At 36.2% G+C, this 18002-nt stretch overlaps 2 protein-coding genes across 6 annotated transcripts in view; both read right to left on the reverse strand.

Annotated features, from left to right (window-relative positions):
* LOC309480930 (uncharacterized protein) overlaps nucleotides 1–18002 on the reverse strand; it is a 232148-nt gene that overhangs the window by 212937 nt on the left and 1209 nt on the right. The window lies entirely within an intron of this gene.
* LOC309480917 (cytochrome P450 2J4-like) lies at nucleotides 3653–16120 on the reverse strand. 5 transcript variants are annotated; one of them, XR_014199809.1, is made up of 12 exons: nucleotides 16040–16120; nucleotides 13615–13664; nucleotides 12599–12801; nucleotides 12365–12527; nucleotides 11461–11610; nucleotides 11171–11331; nucleotides 9429–9605; nucleotides 9087–9225; nucleotides 8815–9002; nucleotides 5384–5525; nucleotides 4033–4303; nucleotides 3653–3981 (listed from the first exon to the last, which is right to left on the reverse strand). XR_014199809.1 is itself a non-coding variant. In XM_082145642.1 (11 exons), the coding sequence occupies exons 3-11, from the start codon at nucleotides 12794–12796 to the stop codon at nucleotides 4128–4130; spliced, it is 1494 nt and encodes a 497-aa protein (XP_082001768.1). In that variant the 5' UTR covers nucleotides 12797–12801; nucleotides 13615–13664; nucleotides 16040–16120; the 3' UTR covers nucleotides 3653–4127. The 5 variants fall into 5 exon arrangements, 4 of the variants coding, with proteins under 4 accessions (XP_082001768.1, XP_082001770.1, XP_082001769.1 ...); XM_082145642.1 differs by having other exon boundaries at nucleotides 3653–4303; XM_082145644.1 differs by lacking the exon at nucleotides 16040–16120 and adding an exon at nucleotides 14166–14248 and having other exon boundaries at nucleotides 3653–4303.

The following is an 18002-nucleotide window of genomic DNA, read 5'->3' on the forward strand; positions in this document are numbered from 1 at the left end:
GTGCATATTGTTTTTAAAGTTTTTATTTTTCATTTCTTTGTATTTTTAGCCACATTTTTCCAGTTTCATTCAACGTCAATTTAACAGTAACATTTCCTTTATTCTTCCAAACAGAAGAACCCGAGGACTGAAACATCACAGTCCAACATAATCACAGCTTTCTGTCAGTTATTGTCAGTTGATCACAAGCCGGATTGCAGCTCACGCTCTTCCACTTATTGACTGGGAATGAGACGGACACTTCGTTTCCACATGGTCTCCTGCCTTCATCCTGGATGAGCGTCTGGACTCCATGATCATGGCATGACGTCAGGTCTCTGCAGGGGTTGTGCTGACAAACTGGCTTGAAGCAGCCGTACACCTGCTGTCCACACACTCCACTGCACTTCCAGTCATCCTGGAGGACCACAGCCTTACGACCACAGCTCGTCTCACAGCTGCAAGAGTTCCTGCCAACAGCAGCGCAGCTCTTCACTTCACTGCAGTCGGCCTGGAGTTTAACGGCTGGGAAACGGCCCACCTGGCAACAGTTGCTGATGTCTGACTGATCACAGGACATAGTGTGAGCTGAAACCATTGAGAGGAGAGATTGATGAATAGCAAGAAAACACACAATCAGCTTTTTGTACGGCATGATTATCTTAAGTTGAATACTTACATGTGTTGAGTCTTTTTTCCTGATTGTATTTGAATAATGACCTGTGTCTGTGTTTTCAGTCTCACTGGAAGAAACTCACTGTTGTTTTTCTCTCACAAGTGACCCGGTATATATATCCACATCTTCATCTCCACCCCAGCCACAGCTCAGAGCTGAAGAATTCAATGTTTCATGAAAGGGCGGGTTAAGTGTTTAGAATTAAATATAATTATTTAAACTTAAATACAGTATTAGTGCATTTTTACAGTGCTACATATGAGACAAAGATTGTTTCACTAGCCATATTAAGATAAGTGTATTTGGCATTGCATAAATTAAAGTGTGAGTCATTTCAGTGATGGAAAAGGTTTAACAAGAAGTAAAAATATACATCAGTTGACCTTACAAAATTAATCAGACTAATTAACCAACTAATATCTTGATTTGATGTCTCTAAGGCCCTGTTTACAGCTGGTATTAAGATGTGTTTTAGTCGATCGGATCACAAGACGAGGGAGACACAAACCCGTTTACACCTGGTGTTTTAATCCGTCTCTTTTGTCCACTTTCAAACACTTCTGTCCTGATTTCTTCAAGAGGAGGGTCTATGGGCGGGTAAATGTTTGGGCTTTTCCAGATCTTTCGATCTGATGGACAAAATAATCTCAAGCTATTTACATATGAACACGACCGGAGACGACAGGAAAACATACGGAGAACAGCAATGAGTGTTCGAAATCAGGAAAGGTGAGAGAACATTGTGCTTGGTACATTTCTCATCTTCAAACCAAACTTGAATCTTCAGTCAACAAAGTTTAAATCCTGTTTGGCTAGCGCACTTCTCATAATGTTCACGCATTAGATCAAAATGTGGAGAGTAATCGGTATTTTGTGGCTGTTTGAACACATTCAACCACATGAGCCTTTACACTACAGCAATCCAGTGGAATGAGTCTTTCATCTACCTCTGGAAGTGTTCGAATGTGGACAAACTCAAAATGTTTTAGACCCCGTTTACACCTGTATTTAGCGTTGTCCACTAGTGATCCAATCGACCAAAACACATCTTAATTCAAGGTGTAAATGGGGGCCTTATGAATTGTGTGAATCCAACATAACAGAATGACTTCATTCTATCCTTGTATTCATAAATAAGAGGGTTTTTTTTCTACATAGTGCATGTAGTATGAAAACATAATTTGAGAATAAATGTTCCTGCCGAACTTTTTTTACTATTGCGTAACATGGAGATTCCACACGTGCTGTTTATTAAATATGTAACACTGTAAAGATTGCACTAATGCTGTACTTAAAATTAATTAAGTGAGACTCATCATAAACACTAAACTCTCCCTCCCAATGCATGAGACGGAGAAATTCTTCACACTCTTCGGCTCTGAGCTGTGGACGGGGTGGAGATGAAGAGCTGAATATATACCGGGCTGATCAGGAGAAAAACATCAGAGCGAGAGAAGAGACTTACTCCGAGAGCAATAACTCAAGACTGAACACATGTAAGTATTGAACTCAACTCTTTACTTCTATTTCATTTTTAAATGATAACCATTGCCTTCAGATTGTGTTTTCTTGCTATTGATCAATCTCTCCTCTCAATGGTTTCAGCTCACACTATGTCCTGTGATCAGTCAGACATCAACAACTGTTGCCAGGTGGGCCGTTTCCCAGCCGTTAAACTCCAGGCCGACTGCAGTGAAGTGAAGAGCTGCGCTGCTGTTGGCAGGAACTCTTGCAGCTGTGAGACGAGCTGTGGTCGTAAGGCTGTGGTCCTCCAGGATGACTGGAAGTGCAGTGGAGTGTGTGGACAGCAGGTGTACGGCTGCTTCAAGCCAGTTTGTCAGCACAACCCCTGCAGAGACCTGACGTCATGCCATGATCATGGAGTCCAGACGCTCATCCAGGATGAAGGCAGGAGACCATGTGGAAATGAAGTGTCCGTCTCATTCCCAGTCAATAAGTGGAAGAGCGTGAGCTGCAATCCGGCTTGTGATCAACTGACAATAACTGACAGAAAGCTGTGATTATGTTGGACTGTGATGTTTCAGTCCTCGGGTTCTTCGGTCAAGAATAATGAAGCAGAAATGTAGTGCAAAAGTTTAGAATTATAAAGAAATATCAAATGGAAAATAAATTTTTTACAAAGAAAATGTGTGTATGGTTTATTTTGGTAATGTTACTTAAAGAGTATTTCCTTTCATGTTTTTTAACATGTTCATCTTTCTTCAGTGTGTAATGTTGTTTGAGCATGAAAAAGCTCTGCAAAGTTATAAAGTCCCTCCAGCGGGAGTTATTCTCTATATCAGTGTCAGTGTTTCTGAACTCCCTGAAATGCCTCCATTGTAGTCTTGAGTTTTCTTCTGGGAATGAACACGTCACAATATTCCTCATTTTTGCGTATTCTTTGAATTTTACCAATTGTGATTCTGCTTATCGATTACGATACTTATCGATTCCTAGTTTAGATTCCAATAAGGTTAAAAAATAAAAATAAAAAGTCAAATAAATGCACAGATGTAAAATAGTACTTTAAGTGGAGGTTGTTTTATGATCCAAAACAAGCTTAGAGTGCAAGAGGAGATGTAAAACTAGAGCAGCTGTGTAGGAACATGGTCAATATGGTGTAGAACACAGTGATTCATTTCAATAGCAGTTTCTCAGCTGAGCAAAGTTATTAACCAATCTCCTGAGTCATAAATGGCATTTGATGAATGATTCTGGAGACAGGGAAATGACGTCATGACAAAAATGATGGCACCACAAGAATATACACAGGCCCAAACCCCTTCACGAGAAAATATCCTAAACCGTGATGCCAAAGACAGTCCAAGTCATGCTTTTAATACACCTTATTTTTAATGTAAGAGCGGGTACAGCCATTGGTAATTTAAATGTGTGAGGCTTCTGGTATAATTCACTTCCAGTTATTTTAGCTGTACAAAACAGTCCGTAATTCTGGTTGATATTGCATGTTATTTTAACTTGTTATCGTTAACACACTGGCTTGTAGCACAAATAGTTTTAGTTTTCTGCACTTTATTGTTCTTTATCTCCCTATAGCGCTAATGAATCAGAAGTCTCGCACGTTCACAGAAAATACCTTTCTTCCGCATTGCAAAATTACGGAGCCCCTAATGAGATGGGAGGAAAAATTGCGTTTCATTTGCATTCTTTCACAAGCGTTTTGCGTTCGCTCACAAAACTTTTGCATTCCTTGTGAGCGAAAGTTGCACCTTAAATAGCTTAATCTAAAAGCTTAACCTTTGTGATTAATTCATTGACTCTGACTGTGCAGCAAAGTCGACTGCCTTCGATTTCCAACACTTCTCCTATGTAGGATACTTAAAATGGGGAAAAAGTAGAAATGACATATTCATAACCACATTTCACATGTTACCAGAGAAAGAAATGGTTATCTGTACTTCAATGTGCTTTAATGAGGCGATTCTTTATTTTAGGTTGCAATAATGTCGCATTATCGAGGAACAGCACGAATTTGGAAAGGTTCAGGAGCAGAAGCGATGGCAACTGTTCTTTTGAGACTCAGCGTTTGTCCCTCAGGAGGCAGGAAGGCAAAACGCTGCATCAGAGACGTGAAGAAGAGGAAGAGCTCCATACCAGCGAGCTGCTCACCTGGACACATCCTCTTACCTGGAAATCAAGGTCTGGATCAGTAAAGCTAAGGTCAATTTGATAAAATCTCATTTTAGTGTATATTAGTTATAAACACTACCATTCAAAAGTTTCGGGTCAGTAACTTTTTTTTACACTTTATTCAGCAAGGAAACATTAAATTGATCAAAAGTGAGAGTAAAGATGTTGCTAGGGATGAAAAATATATCGGCCACCATATTGGTATCGGCCGACATATGTTAATTTTTAATGTTATCATTATCGGCCCGATAAGAACATTTGGCCGATATATTAAAGCTGATAAATAATGGATTATTTCCTTCAGCTGAGACACTTGGCACCGATGTGCACTGTTCTTCATGATGGTTTTGAATTGCTTAAAAAATATGATTGGAATCACTTCAAAAAATGGAAAATACAGTAAAGTGCAACATGTGTAGCGTAAGTCTGTCATATCGGCTACACACAATTATAATGAGAACATCATAATTGTGCGCTTGGGATATTTTAATGGTGAGACTTGTTTTTGTAATCAGGCTCTCAAAAATTATATAAAAATTTGGATGTAGATTTATCGGCCAATATATCGGTTATTATCGGTACCGGCCAAAATGTTCATATCGGTGCATTCTTAGATGTTACAAAATGTTCCAGTTTCAAAGAAGTGCTGCTCTTATGAACTTTCTTTCAATCAAATAATCTTGAACATTTATCACAGTTTCCACAAAAATATTAAGCAGCACAACTGTTTTCAAAATTGATAAATGTTTCTTGAGCATCAAATCATCATATTAGAATGATTTCTGAATGATCATGTGACACTGAAGGCTGGAGTAATGATGCTGAAAAATCAGCTTTGATCTCAGGAATACATTACTTTTTAAAGATATATTACAAGAGAAAAAAGTTATTTTAAATAGTTTTTTTACTGTATTTTCATCAAATAAATGCAGCCTTGGTGAGAAGAGACTTCTTTCAAAAACAATAAAAAATAAAATAAAATAAATTTGTACTGAGCCCAAACAGTAGTGTATGTATGCATGTATATAATTATTTTAGTTATAGTTTATATATTGTATATTCCTTGTTATGACCTACCAATTGAATAGGGGATGAAATGTTCTCTCTTCAAAAATTTGCCATTTTCATCCAGAAAGTGTGCAGGGTTGAATTCATTCGGAGTGCTGTACTCATTCTTATCCAGTAAGATTGGCTTCAGCATCGGCAGCACCATCACACCCTGTCATAGGACAAAACATAAGAAATTAAGAACATTACAAACATTAAACAAAGTGTTTGTTTACTGAAATAGAATCAAATTATCAGTACAATATATTGTTTTTAAAAAAAATCTGTACTTTTACAAAATTTTAAAGAGTTACTCTGAGGTCTTTAAAGGGCAAAAATGTCTGTAGCAAAAACATGACAAAAATATATGTACACCTTTTTTATTTTGAAGCCTTGCCAACAGTCTATTAATAAAGACTGCATCACTTTATAGCTAAATGGCCCTGGGATTAAACATTAGTTTGAATGGGTTTCAATGGGGACATTGTTGTCCTTTAGGTCCTAAGTGTAACTATTTTGTGTTACCAGTGTAAAATAGATTTATGAAAGGAAACGAGGGTGAAATTAAAATTCCAATAAAAATATACACTTCTGCCAAAATGTATGCAGTTGGCAATTTGCATTTAAGGGGTGGTATAATTCCCTTTTCACAAGATGTAAAATAAGTCTTTGATGTCCCCAGAGTGTGTATGTGAAGTTTTAGCTCAAAATACCCCACAGATATTTTTATATAGCATGTTAAAGTTGTCACTTTTTGAGGGTGAGCAAAAACGCACTTTTTTTTTGTCTGTTCCTTTAAATGCAAATGAGCTGCTGCTCCCAGCACAGAGGGCGGAGCTACAACAGCTTGCACTCACACACACATGCACTGAAAATTTCAAAAACTTTCAGCCTTTTATGTTCAAACTGGAGTCAGACAATGATGGAGAGACTCAAGAAGAAGTGACATCATGTAGAAGCAACAGGACATTTCTGAATGGTTAGTTGGTGAATTTATGTAGCTTATGTGTAGTTGTCTTCTAGTCATTGATAAGATATATTCTGTCTTGATAATCTATAAATCGTGCTCAGGGGGCGGGTTTATGTAAATTCTAGGGTTGGTGATGTTTTTTTGTTTTTTTGTTTTTTTTTATTTAGAAGAGAGCAATATACAACAGAAAAAGGACAAGTCAACAAAGGTAATACAGAAAACAATACATTGACAAAAAAAAAAAAAAAAAAAAAAAGAAGAATAATAAAAAAAGAAAAAAGAAAAGAAAATACATCCTTAATATGTCAGCCATTTTCAAATTTACACAAAAAATTATCTCTATAACAACCAGAAACAGAAAAAATCAAAAAGCATAAAAAATAAGTCTTTATAGTTCTTTATCCCATTTTTTAGTAAATGCTCATTTTTGCCAACTATCTGATTGTGGCCTGCTTTTATCTTTTATCATATTCTTATTCAATAAATAATTTTTTTTAGGAACATAACAAATAATTCTAATTTAATATGTTTCTCTCTTTTGAAAATAAAATATTTACCAAGAAGCACAATAGTATTTAACAACATGTTTTCTTCTTCATACACACCCCAAATTATATATATTGGTGACATTAGTAAGATTGCTAATCTTACTATTATTGCTAATCTTGCTCATATAACCAAGCTGCCACCTTGTGCCAAAAACGAGCTACATCTGGACAACACCAGAACAAATGTAAAAATGTCTTCCTCTTCTTCTCCACAGTATCTGCAATTATTATCCTCAGTTATTCTCCAGATTTTTAACATTTTCTTTGTTGGTAGAATCTTGTAGAAAATTTTAACTTGAAATGCCCATAAATATGTTGAACAGGATGATTTGTACAAATTCTTAAAAAATATTTAACCAAGGAAGCGAAGTATCAAACATACTCTTCCAGTAATCATGAAAATAATATGGAGAATTTGCGGTATTTCTAAATGATACAAAGAAAGTGTACATATCAAAATTAACTTTTCTGTATCCCAACCATTTATATTTTTTTATTGCCAGACGGCAAACACCTAAATGTGTATTTGAGTCAATTAATGTTGTTTTCCAAGCTGGGGATGCCTCATTTTACATAAAACCTGATGTTTTGTCCTTAGACTCACTAATTACAGAATTGGATTCCTTTGCTTTACTTTCGGGTTTAAAACCAAATTACGATAAATGCTCTATTCTTAGAATTGGATCTTTAAAAAAATCTAATCAATTTTCCTCTATTGTGCCTATTCAATGCTCAGAAGGCCCTGTTAATCTTTTAGGTATTACATATACCAGTAGATAAATAATTCCTTGTAAAGATTAATTTTGAGAAAAAACTCCAAAAAATGAATAAAATTCTTCAGGCTTGGAGAGGCAAATATCTTTCTATATTTGGAAAAGTAACTGTAATTAACTCATTGATACTTTCACAATTTACATATTTACTGCAAGCCTTACCTTCACCTGATACACTGTTCATGAAAACATATGAAAAGGTTATTTTTAATTTTATTTGGAATGGTAAAAATGACTAAATAAAACGTACATATGTGTATAATACACGTGAAAATGGAGGTTTAGGATTGAAGAGCCTTGCAACACTTGATATGGCTTTAAAAGGTGCGTGGATCCAACGATTATACAATAACCAACACTGGTTTTCATCTAAATTATTCATAGCTCAATGTGGTGCATCATCAATAGCTAAACTTTATCCTTTTTTTCAACTAGATCAAGAATCAAGAGTAACTTTAAATAATTTTTTCCCTGATCTCTCCCTTTTTTTTCAGAAATTGTTTGTCTATGTGGTTTTGCTTTCAGTTTTCTATACCAGATAATATATTAGAGATTAAACAGCAGATATTGTGGCTAAACTCAAATATTTGCATAGATAAAAAACCTGTATACTGGCAGACATTTTAAGATAATAATGTACTTTTTGTAAATGATTTATTGAATGATAAAGGAGATTTTCTTAGCTATGAATCCTTTACTTCAATATATGGAGATTTTTGTTCAAAATTACGGTATCTGCAGTTGATATCAGGGTTGGTGATGTTACTATCCCGGGAGGAATGTCGTGTAGTCCCTTCCAGCTGTTTGTTGTAGTCCTTAAAAAGCAATTTCTTTAAAAGCAAAACTTTGAGCTTCGTAACTTTGCAGATGTTGTTTATGCTCAAACAGCAACATTACACACTAACTAAAGTTAGAAAAGTGAACCACCCCTTTAACACAGGCAAAATTATATTTATAAAAAAAAGACAAATCTCCTTAAGGACGCACAAGGGTTAACTCGAAGAAGCTCATTCTCGTTTCTACCATAATCGTGGAATTTGTGCCGATTAAAAACCTGTACAGTACAGTAATGCAGAAGCTAATAAAAGAGAAAGCAATAAAAAAATTAAATAAAAATATTCTTATTTTTGATTTTGAAATATGCTACAAACAATATTTTTTTTAACTTACCTTGGGAATGAGGCATCCAGCTACTGTGGTGTCTCTGCTGGCAACTCTCGGTGGAATAAAGGCAAGAACATTTGCGAACCTCTGAATTTCATGGATCACAGCGTAGGTGTACGGCAGATGTGTCCTGTCTTCCATCGACGGCTGACGTGTCTGTCCAATCACCTGATCGATCTCAGACTGGACTCTCTCTATGGAAAGTGAACATGCAGAGTATGTGGACACACACATACACATTTGACTAACAAGTAGGTCATAGGAGCAGAGCGGCCCACCTTGCACATCTGGATACTTGGCCATGTAGAGTAAAGCCCAGCTGAGTGATTTAGCCGTGCTTTCTGTTCCGGCTCCAAACAGATCCAACACACAGTGTATCAGGTTCTCCTCTGTGAACTCTGCCTCACTGTCCTGACACTGGGACAGGATTCAACCATGAACAGAAAGAGGGGTTAAAAAGAGATGGCTAGAGCGCTTCTAAAAACAAAAGGTAAATGGAAAGTAAAAATATGGGATGTGCACAAATGTATCCTTTGAGTTCACTTGAAATGCATGAATTATCAGTGTACAAACACTCTAAATCTGAAATCATTCTGCCAGGATCTGCTAAAACCGGTTACCTTCTCAATTTCATCCAGATAACAGTCGATGTAGTCTCTGGGACTGGAAGGGTTTCTGTCCTCTTTGTGCTTCCTGATTTCCTCCTGAAAAAAGAGCTTCAGCTTGGAAAGGTTGGCGAATGCAGTCTGGTGCTTTCCTGGCAGCAAGGACATCACGGCGGGAAACGTGTTATACAGCTGTTGAGGGACAAATACATTTGGTCATCAGTATTTCATCAATCTTTGCAGTAGATCTCACATTTTAGTGCATGTACTGAAAATACCTGACCAGAAAAAAAAAAAAAAAAAAAAAAAAAAAACATCGACCATTGATCTCGCTTTGTAGTCTGCATTAAATCAAAATAATCGTTCTTTTTTTAAAAATACTGTACATGTTCCTGGTCTTCACTAATTACAATTTAGACATTCATCATAGTTGGGTAAACTCCTATAGTGGTAAATGGAAACTACAACAAACCAAATTTGTGTCCCCTTTTGCTAAAGCTAAAGCAAAAGGGCTGGGAAAAATCCATGTTTAGCATTTCTATGATTTTACAAAAGAGAGAGAAAAAAAACATTAAAAAAAATGTATATTATAATAATAATAAATAATATATTTATTTATTTTATATATATATATATATATATATATATATATATATATATATATATATATATATATATATAGTTACATTGGTCAGAAAATAGAAACCAGATTTATGATGTTAAAGTGCCCCCATGATACTTTTTAGAGTATTACCATTCATGCAGAGTGTAATACAGCTGTTTGTGGATGTAAAAGGTCTGCGAAGTTTCAATGATCAAAGTGCAGATAAATGGAGTTATTGTCTCCTAAAAGAGAGAACCGATTCTGAACTGCTGAAACGAGTTGTCAGTAATTTCATGCTCATAATTCCTGTTTCATACCCAAGTAACAATGTAACAAATTTGCATAATGCCAGTCTATGGTCTTCATTGGCTGCCGGCGAACGACATCTACTTTGACCCTCAAACACTGTAGTTGTAGCGGAGACTGGAAGAGTTTGGTTTGTGTCGAAATGTTGAGAAGACGCTGTTTTCTGCGAAAGCAAATCCTCTTTTTACTGCACTTCCAAAGCATGAGGACTCGCGCTGGAATTGATACGGTAAAATCAACGGCATCGTTACTGTTCATATCACTGTGTATCAAAGCGCTGAGGAAGATCAGAGCTGAAATTTAGATATGTTATAGCTGCTTGGTTTCTGACATACACTGTAAGTGGTCGACCAATCACAACAGACTAGGCCATCTGACCAATCAGAGCAGAGTAGTCCAATCACAACAGACTGGGTCATCTGACCAATCAGAGCAAAGGAGGCTCTCAGAAAGGAGGGGTTTAGAAAGACTGGATCCTTCCTTTATCGAACCGATTCAGACACTATGAGAAAATAGCTAATGCTGCAATGGATCGTATGAGAAAATAAAGTGTGTTTGACCTTAGTCAAGTCAAGTCAAGTTTATTTGTATAGCGCTTTTCACAATACAGATTGTATCAAAGCAGCTTTACAGTATTAAATTAAAATAATACAACAAAGTTTGTTTCAAGAGGAATTTATTGATTGATAAAATTAAATTAAATATCCCCAAAATATCCCCAACTGAGCAAGCCAAAGGCAACTTAGATGCATGTAAATCTATTCTAGGAGGCTTAAAAACTAAATTAGGAGCTTTTAAAATAGCACTTTTGAGAAAAAGGTAAAATATAGTAAATTTGGTCTCATACCCGTCCCCAGACATTGATGGGAAGCTTGAAGGTGTCATCTGAATACTGCAACAGCTCCTGAAAACGATGGTTGTCATACTCAAACTTGTAGCCAAAAACCAGGCTGCATATTATATTGCCCACCGCATAGTTCAAGATGTGATGAGGGTTGAATGGCAAACCTTAGAAAGCAAAAGAGAGGAAGAATGGTTACGGCTACAAACCGTACTTTCAAATCTTCGCCTGTAGAGAGCAGTATGTACTTGTAGTTTGTTCAGATGTATGAATTCAGGCAGAAATGATGCTCTGACCTTGCTTGGTTTGAAAAGAACTACAGACAAAGAGACACTCCTGCAGGATGGAGTTTTCTAATGTTTTCTTGCCAACACCAAAATACTTCAGTGTTGCCAGAGCAAAACGCCTCTGATGACGCCACATGTGCCCACCGGAGAAGATCAGACCTACATACAAACAGATAAAAAGAGCAAAATCTATGATTGCTAAAGTGTACTCCATTGAGGCTATGCAAACATCATTTTTACATGTGTAAGTGGTAAAAGCTATTGATTATGGTGGCCTGTGAATTTGCTGCTGGTTCTAATATTTTGCTCTACCTGATCCTTCAAATTGTTGGCATGTAAATGTGGCCAGTCATGTTTTAAACAAATGTGGTTTCCTTCCATGCATTACTAAGTGAACATTTTGCATCATATAGTTCATATATAGGGTCATGCGGGAGCTTTGAATTCTGAAACTAAGTTTTTATAGTACTAAATGAATGAACTTCCTTATTTCAAGAGAGACAGGAAAATTTAATTTGTCACGTTATATCACTGTAACGATCTACAGAATGTCATGAACAGTTCTGCATATTTTCAATGACAAAGCTATATTGTAGCCTCTGCATAAGGTAATTTTACCAATTATACAACAGTTCTGGAGCACTGACTGAAAATGATAGCAAAATATTGATATCGCGCACAACAACACTGTAACATTTCAGTTCAGTATCAGCAAAAACAAACAAATTTGTTGTGTCTGAAAGTCCATAGCCTTGAATAAAAGGCGATTTACAAGATGTTTCCTGACGTTCCACAAAAAGATGAATTGGTGAGCAGTTTATGATTGATAACAGACTCAATGTTTTTGAACATTTTAACGTGTAAATGGTGTCACTCATAGTGAAGTATAAGGTGTTCTTTTAGCTGTTTTTACCTTTCCCTTTACAGATTCTGTCATTCACAGGGAAGTACGGCCGGTCTGTGAAGATGTCCGCCTGTTCCACAAATGCCTCTTTGAAAGTCTCGTATCCAGTGAGCAGTATGCAAGGTTTGTTTCCCAGATAAAATGTGCTCACATCTCCATACCTCTCAGCAATCTGATCAACATGTCAACTTGTAAATGTACACAACTCATTTAATAAACATATGCATCTGAGAAAAGACATACCTTCGGAAAAATCTCCATTGGATCACTAAAGCCTATACTCATTACGTTTCCAAACAAGGGCAGAGGGAAGGGTCCTGGCGGCATGTTCTTTGACTGAACATCTCGCAGGTGTTTCACAAACAGCAGAACACACAGAAATATCAGGAGTCCCTGAACATCCATCCACTGACCCATCAGCTGTGACAACACTGACGCCATGCTTACTGAGAGACCAGAGAGATTTTGCACACATTAATGGTCTTTATAAGCAGCCTATTCTTCAACTGTAAGACCACGTAGGTCACAATAAATGTATGAAAATCGTAGAATTACATATAAAATATCAAAGCAAATTTCTGTCTGCGCTCAAAATGCTGCAGGTGCTTTTCTCAAAACCATCAATGATTGGTCAAACCAGTGTTTAAAGGGATAGTTCACCCAAAAACTCTGTTACTTCATGTCGTTCCAAACCCGTAAGACTTTCGTTCATCTCCAGAACACAAATGAAGATCTTTTGTTGAAATCTGAGAGCTTTCTGTCTCTCCATTGTTGACAGCTAACTACTTTGATGCTTCAAAAAGTTAATAAAGAGATCGTAAAACTAATCCATGAATTGAGTGGTTTAGTCCAAATATTCTGAAGAGACTCGATCGCTAATATGATGAATAGATTACATTTTATTCACATAAACATTCATCAACTCTCACATCACTTGTGTTAAAACTGGAAGCTGTCTGTCAACTGAGGGACAGAAAGCTCAGACTTCATCAAAAAATATCTTCATTTGTGTTCTGAAGATGAACGAAAGTCTTTTAACAACATGAGGGTGAGTAATAATTTTTTTAATTTTTTGAGCGAACTATCACTTTAAGTGATTTTTAGAAGACGTACGCTAATCAATTCTCCTCAGGTTCACATAGTGAAGTTCATCATTTGCTATAGGCACACTCACAAAAGTTGTAGTGTTACACTGCACAATATACTACTGCAAACTAAAGAATTGCGGCTGAAGGGAACAAGGTTGTAACGTTACTTACCGAGAGATTACAGCGTGTCCTAATTTGTTTTCCAACTTTCATCAATAAACCTAAAAAAAACACAACAATGTAAGCTATACATGCTCTGCAGTGGCAGTGTAGCCTCAGCCTGCCTATTAACGACGTTCACCGAAACTTCTCAACACATCTCACTGCACATTCAAGCCCTGATTCACTTTGGTAACTTACTTGATTAGTTTTAGTATTCAACAGGTGATCTTTGACGCGAGGCGTCGTTGCATTATTCATACCTCCTTGTCTCGTTTAAAATAAACGAATGAATGAATAAATAAATAAAGGTGAGAACCATAAAACATATTTTAGATCTTTTTTTAGAGAGTAAGTTACATTTTAACCGCTTTTTCAGGTTACCTGACGTCAAAAACAGTTCTATTATAGTTCGTAACTATATTAGAATGCTCGAAAGTTTCCCGTGGAATTTATATATTTACATATGGCAATTGTAAATACATACATACATACAAAAAATAAAATAATGATGACTATTATTATTTTATTTTTTTTATACAAAAACTGGTCTAAATAGTCACCATGCTACTAACTGATGCAGATACAGGTCCTGACCATTTGACTCTTATCTTTATTGTCTTTTGTATTCTTCTGTTATCTCGTCAACTTAATGTTATATAACGTGTGCAGTGCTCGAACATGCATCTCTTACATCAGGGACAGCGTGAGGAAAATAGTCCGTACAAAGTTCAAAGTAAACCGCAGGTTATCGCTTGGTGGGCATCTTATTATATAGCAAAACTTGATATTGTAGCTTTTTGAGCTAATCAAAAATACACTGAGGCAGGATTGCAGTGTGAGAAGAACAACAGTTGTGTTTTTTATTAAACTTATGCGTCTGAAAACACGCATCTACCAGGCCCCCAAACTATCATGAACTCCATCTTAAAGGGGACGTGTCAAATATGCATGCGTGTCGGGTGATGTGTGAATTATGTCAGTAGATCAGTGATGTGTGAGCTTGTATCTGCCCCTACAATATACAACAACAACAAAAATGTATTTCGGTCCTCAAACATAATTTTCCAAAGTAAAGAAAACAAAAACAAAAAACATAATAACCGAAAAAGCTGTTGGCTGGAGCCTATGCTTATTATGTCTATACCTTTATACATAGTTATTTAATGAGCGTCACTTTCCTCTCTGGATTTGATCCATTCAAAATAAACAAACATACGTAATAAGCATATCAGCAGTATCTTTAGATAACGGCACTATAAAGCAATCAGAGTGTGAATTTACGGCATCTGCCAATAGATGTTACACAAGGTTTGTCACGTTCATTTGAGATAACCAAAGCAGCAGCAAACCCGTTCGAGAATAAGAATCGGACGCTTCATCTACATTATTATCACTTAGTAAATGCACATCTCAAAAAAAGTTTAAAACAGTTTGTTAACTGTTAAGACTGGTCCATTGGGTTAAGCAGCTGACTGTTATAGTTCTGATGTATGTGTGTGGGCTCTGATCTACTTTGTGTTATCTTCCATAATCTTTTTGTCTTAATTGATATACAATGTGTGTAATTAGTGTATTGACCCATAAGTTCTTTGAACTCAAATATGGAAAACAGATGGGAGACAGCACATAGTACAAAGGTTGTAGGACCTAAATGATTCCCCTTTACAAACCCTTTTTATTTTTTTTTACCATCATCATACTTACTTGTATATGTTAGTAGTAGCCTACTAACATATACAACTACTCAAATAGCAGAAATAACTATATCTATATATTTTTTTTTTCGGGGTAGGTTGCCAGGTCTTTCTCCCTCTCTCTCTCTCTCTCTCTCTCTCTCTCTCACACACACACACACACACACACACACACACACACACACACACACACACACACACACACACACACACACACACACACACACACACACACACACACACACACACACACACACACACGCACACACACAGACAATTTAGCATCTCCACTTCACCTATACTGCATGTTTTTGGATTGTGCAGGAAAACCAGAGCACCCGGAGGAAACCCATGCAGACACCGGGCCCACCGTGGTCAGTAGCCGTGATTATGCTAAGTAAGACGTGTGCCTGGATCGACATCTTCTGCTGATCCTGGACCAGTATTCTTGTCCAAAAACATAGTCCTAACCCAGTCCCTACCACTAAACGATCCATAACTTATCCCTAAAATCAGAGGGAATTGATGGATGAATAACACTAATGTAGAAGCACCTAACCCTAGTTGTAAGCCTAAACTTGACATTAACAGTAAATATCCCTCCAAGTCTGATTGGTTAATTGGAATGTTGTTCCAGGATTAACAAGGAGGGTGATCCAGGAACACATTTTACTTGGTGAAATTACGTTCACCGAAATCATATTCACCATATATAAACATAGGCAAAAATGTAATTTTACCTTGAGTGCTTTGAGCAGTGGCTGCTGGCTGAAGATGAGATGAGCCAATGAGAAAGCGGTCAGTGTGTGTCTCTTGGTGGTTGCTTCAGACATTTATGGACTGTGGAGGAATTTCACCTCACCTACAAAACCGAGCTCCATGTCTTATGACGCACTGAAAACACTGCTTTTGGCGCATTGCTGACCGCATAGTGGAAAGGTTGTGGTTTCAGGGAAATCCAAGGAATTTTCAAAGAGCAGGGGGTTCAGAATGACTAAAATGAGAAAATATCGCAATGTCCTAGATTCACATCATAAACAGAGTCTTGTTTTTCAGCACATGATGGAGAAAGACCAGCTGTAAATGATAAAATCTACAGGATATTTAACAAAAGTATGTAATAACAGGTTGGTCTGGGGTTAAGAAGAACTAAATATTAAGCTAAATGTATCTTGAGCATCAAATCATTCATATTATGATGAATGATTTCTGAAGGAGCATGTGACACTGAAGACTGGAGTAATAATGCTGAAAATTCAGCTTTGATCACAGGAATACATTTTAAACATTTTAAAATCTATTCAAATAGAAAACAGTTATTCTAAATTGTAAGCATAATAGACTTCTTTCAAAAACATTAAAAAAAAATCACACTCCAAACAAGTACTTTTCCCAGTAGTGTATAAACAAATTATATAATTTATAGGGTGAAATCAGGTAAAAAAAAAAAAAAAAAGAGCATTAGTGTGAGGTCCTTGAAGATCTCTGTGGTCTCAAAAAAGAAATAAACAGTCTTGCACTGTTGACCTGCAATGCATTTTTGCCGTGGGCCTTACTGATAGCAAAGAGCAGAACAAATTTCTGTTTAAATCATTCATAAGGGAACACACAAACTTGAGAAAGAAACCCAGAATTATATATTGCAAAATATGGTTAAAATGTCATTTATTCCTGCTGGCAAAGCTGAATTTTCAGCATCATTACTTCAGTCCTCAGTGTCACATGATCCTTCCGAAATCATTCTAAAATGATGATTTGATGCTCAAGAACAATTTCTTAATATTACTGAATGTTGAAAACTTAATATTTTGTGTAAACCATGATACTTTTGTTTTCAGAATTTTATGATGAATAGAAACTTAAAATAACAGAATTTATTTCAAATAGAAATATTTTGTAACATTATAAATGTCTTTACTGTTGCTATTGATTTAATACATCCTTACAGAATAAAAGTTGAAAAAATCCTTAAAAAAATTTTTTTTTCTTACCGAGCCTAAACTTTTGAATGGTAGTGCAGATGGGAAAAAAACATCACCTAATCTGAACCTTGACTGACAGATAGCCGCGTGGAAATTATGGCATAAAGTGCAAGGATTTATAAATCCAATTGAGAATTATGTTCTGATGACCAGCTAAATGTCACAAAGCATACGTCATCTCAAACTAGATCCACAATGAGCTCCTTGTATTCCAATGACCTCCACAGTCATAAGATCTAAGTTTAAAGAATTTCAGTTAGAATTTAAGTTCTAAAGAACCACTCTTTGGTTTGAGTTGGAACGGTAGATTTGTGGCATGAATGACGTCATCATACTGAAAACAATGACTTAAAGGGTTAGTTCACTCAAAAATGAAAATGTTGTCATTAATTACTCACCCTCATGTCGTTCCAAACTGGTAAGACTTTTTAGTTCATCTTCGGAACACAAATGAAGGTCTTTTTGATGAAATCAGAGCCAGTTCTGTCTCTCCATTGACAGCTACGCAACTACCACTTTGAAGCTTAAAAAAGTTCATAAAGAGATTGTAAAACTAATCCATATGAAATGAGCGGTTTAGTAACTAATAGTAACCACATTTTCTGAAGAGACTCAATCGCTTTAAATGATGAACAGATTTAATTTAGGATTTTTTTTAAAAACATTTAAACATTGATTAGTGAACATTTACAGAAGCTCAACCGAACCTGCTTGATGGGCG

The sequence above is a fragment of the Leuciscus leuciscus genome (assembly GCF_965113295.1).
Source record: "Leuciscus leuciscus genome assembly, chromosome: 18".
Classification (NCBI taxonomy): domain Eukaryota; kingdom Metazoa; phylum Chordata; class Actinopteri; order Cypriniformes; family Leuciscidae; genus Leuciscus; species Leuciscus leuciscus.

What these genes read in the sequence shown, in the direction of transcription:
- LOC309480917 (XM_082145642.1), bottom strand. Translation starts at nt 12,796, where the DNA reads ATGGCGTCAGTGTTGTCACAGCTGATGGGTCAGTGGATGGATGTTCAG. An exon ending in CCATCAATGTCTGGGGACGG is followed by an intron (nt 9,606 to 11,170) that starts GTATGAGACCAA and finishes GTCCCTCAACAG; the next exon opens with CTGTATAACACGTTTCCCGC. An exon ending in TTTCATCCCCTATTCAATTG is followed by an intron (nt 4,304 to 5,383) that starts GTAGGTCATAAC and finishes CTTGATTTCCAG; the next exon opens with GTAAGAGGATGTGTCCAGGT.